At 26.3% G+C, this 467-nt stretch overlaps 1 protein-coding gene across 1 annotated transcript in view; it reads right to left on the reverse strand.

Annotated features, from left to right (window-relative positions):
* Positions 1-467, reverse strand: part of LOC108573601 (diacylglycerol kinase eta-like) — a 36,095-nt gene that overhangs the window by 23,812 nt on the left and 11,816 nt on the right. Inside the window, exon 10 of the mRNA XM_017936064.1 lies at positions 83-357. Within this exon, the coding sequence (XP_017791553.1) occupies positions 83-357 (275 nt within the window). The remainder of the gene's footprint in view (positions 1-82; positions 358-467) is intronic.

The raw sequence follows: 467 nt of genomic DNA on the forward strand, positions 1-467 counted from the left end.
CTTAATGAAATTTACAATATATTACATCAGTATTAGTTTTACACAAAAGTTAGGTAAATATATCACAAAATTATATTAATACCTCTAATTGCTTCCATTTTAGTTCTACTTTCAAGTTTTTGTTCATGCTCTGGTGATTGGATTGAATCTGTGTCAGAAGAAATATCTTGCATAGTAGCATCATCTGAAGGAGAACTTGAATCATAGGTAATTTTTGTAACACTAGTTTGAAATTCTGAAGAAACTTCTATGTTATTAGAGTCAGATATTTGTTGATCATTAGACATAGGTGTTTCTGCTGTTTGCTGATTATCCACAGATACACATTGTGTTGTAGGTATGTGAAAGTTAAATGAACTGAAAATAGAACCCAATAAATTTATAATTATTTTTGTACTTTCTATAATGTACAATATAGAAATTAATATATTATTTTTGGAATAGAAATTGTAATCATTTGTATTTAT

This window comes from Habropoda laboriosa, unplaced genomic scaffold (assembly GCF_001263275.1).
Source record: "Habropoda laboriosa isolate 0110345459 unplaced genomic scaffold, ASM126327v1 scaffold128, whole genome shotgun sequence".
In the NCBI taxonomy this organism is placed as follows: domain Eukaryota; kingdom Metazoa; phylum Arthropoda; class Insecta; order Hymenoptera; family Apidae; genus Habropoda; species Habropoda laboriosa.